This window comes from Gymnoscopelus braueri, assembly GCF_963280865.1.
Source record: "Gymnoscopelus braueri genome assembly, chromosome: 1".
Taxonomy (NCBI): domain Eukaryota; kingdom Metazoa; phylum Chordata; class Actinopteri; order Myctophiformes; family Myctophidae; genus Gymnoscopelus; species Gymnoscopelus braueri.
In genome coordinates, this window is record NC_137603.1 from 39,637,481 (window position 1) to 39,639,664 (window position 2,184).

At 51.0% G+C, this 2,184-nt stretch overlaps 1 protein-coding gene across 1 annotated transcript; it reads right to left on the minus strand.

The window, feature by feature from the left end:
- Nucleotides 1-375: 375 nt before the first annotated feature.
- On the minus strand, nt 376-1,868 carry LOC308088591 (eukaryotic translation initiation factor 4B-like; the record flags this gene model as incomplete). Its single annotated transcript, XM_080433116.1, has 1 exon — nt 376-1,868. The coding sequence occupies one exon, from the start codon at nt 1,866-1,868 to the stop codon at nt 378-380; it is 1,491 nt and encodes a 496-aa protein (XP_080289242.1). The 3' UTR covers nt 376-377.
- Between the last annotated feature and the right edge of the window lie 316 nt (nt 1,869-2,184).

Below are 2,184 nucleotides of genomic sequence, written 5' to 3' on the forward strand. Positions count from 1 at the left end.
CCACTGGACCGAACAATTGCTTGTGCACATGTTTTATATTTGTTTAAGTATTTGAAATAATATTTCAATTTAAATATTATTTAAATCAAGACTCTGAACAGGCTGAAACCTTGCCCAAATTTGGAGTTATACATCAAATATATGTCATAGATGACTGACATCATAGGTTGGCCACATGAAGTCCAAGATCCACGAAGCCACCCTGATCCATTTCTCCATATATTACAACAATATGATGTCTGAGAGCCACACCATTATTTTCATTGTTGTACATGAGATTAGCCCCATTCCCCGTTTCTCTCCTCTGCCCGCCCTCAGGGGTTTTCATTCATTCCTTGTCTTCTCCTTGTTCTCTGTCCATTAGCAAAGCGGCATATTTACTGGCTGAGTTGAACTTCCTTTCCAGAGCTAAACTTGGGGGGAGCTGAGGGGGGAGGTTGTCCATGTCCATCACTGGATCTGGCACTGACTGCACCGCGCTTGACCCAGGCGTTCGACTTGGGAGGGGGGGCAGGCATCCCCTTGAGTGGCTCCTTGGAGGAGGAGGGGGGACGGGGCGAGGAGTCGGGAGACGAGGGGTTGTCTTCCCTCCCACTGATTACCTCTTCGTTCTTAACAGAGCACTCACTCTCATGGCACGGCAGGCCTCTTCCAGAACTACTTCCTGGCTGTGTTGATTCATTTCCTGTGTGGGAACGCTCAGCACGCCCAGCAGTGTCCTCATTGCGCCAGTTGGGATGATCCCTGTCTCTGGGCTTTCTGTCAACACGCCGGCCCACATCTTCAGGTTGCAACCTCTCCTGCTCTTTCTTCAACCTCTCCTCCATTTCACGCTCCCTCGCCGCCGTGTCGACCGGCTTGGCCCCGCCGAAAATAGATGAGGTCCTGGTGCCAGAGCTGGGGGACTGGGCGTCCCCACCTCCACCTCCTCCTCCACCTTGCTCTTCCTCCCTGGGAATGCTGCAAGGCTTCAGGTTCAGCTTGGGCCTCTGTAGGACAGGTCTTTCTTCACGCCTCTCGTCACGTCTCTCATATCGTTCATAACTAGGCTTATCATCATAGTTACGCCGGTAGCCATTGCCAAAGGGGCGACACCCTACACCACTGCGAGAATCAAAACCTCCTCTGTTGTCGTTGCGATCCCTGCGGTCACGTCCTCCATTGTCCCAGTTACGGTCGCTTGATCTCTCTGCAAAGGCATCGTCTCTCTTGGGAGGTCCATCGTTTACATTGTCTCCTGTGGTGGGCCGGGCCCTCCAGTCACTGTCAGTACCCATGTCTGACATGCGACTAGCCTGGTCACGTCGGCCCATAGGACCATTGTCTCTGTCCTTGTCAGACGCAGCAATATCCACACGGATCCTTCGGTTTCCCAGGTTCTCCTCATTGAGACTGAGGGCCTTCAGAAGGGATTCCTCGTCATCAAACTCAGCATAACCAAACCCCTTCAGTCGATCTGAGGAATTTGGCTCCCGAGGTAAACGCACCTCACCGATTGCCAGGCCATTGAAAAATTCTTTGATTGAGTCCTCAGAGACATCATAGGGCAAGTTGCCCAAGAAAGCTGTATAGGGTGGGCTCAGGGGCAGCCGGGAACGGTCAATTTCCAGCTCACGGGTAGAGCGTGGCGCTGTGGGTAGGATGGTGCGGTTGATGGGGGCAGTCCAGCATGTATTATTGTCCACTGGGTGCCAGGGCGGGGAGTCTCTTCTATCCAGGTCCTCCATATTGTCACCCCAACTGGTGGACGGGTATCTGTGGGCTGGGGTGCTGCCTACACTGTCCTTGGCATGGAATTCAGCCAGACTCATGGTCTTCGCCATGGTCTTCGCCCCCTTCTTAGTCTTCTTCTTAACTGTTGCTGCCATGTTGAAGACTGAAGCTCCATCCTGTTATCAGATATTATACTTGGAGTTTAGTTTATGATGTCAGACATGTATTATGTCAGTATGATGACAATCATATCCATATTTAGGCATATCTAATAGTGCAGTACCCATTATCATAGTCCTTGGAGGCCAGTCTGAAGCTGTGTGGAACTCCATATTTGGAATTCAATATGACATCAGTCATCTCCACATTTGGGCATAATTGACCGTGACCAGACGCCTCAAGCTACAACATTGCTACAACAAGCCAACATTGCCACTCACTGGTTCTGAACAACCACTAAGCTGACTGACT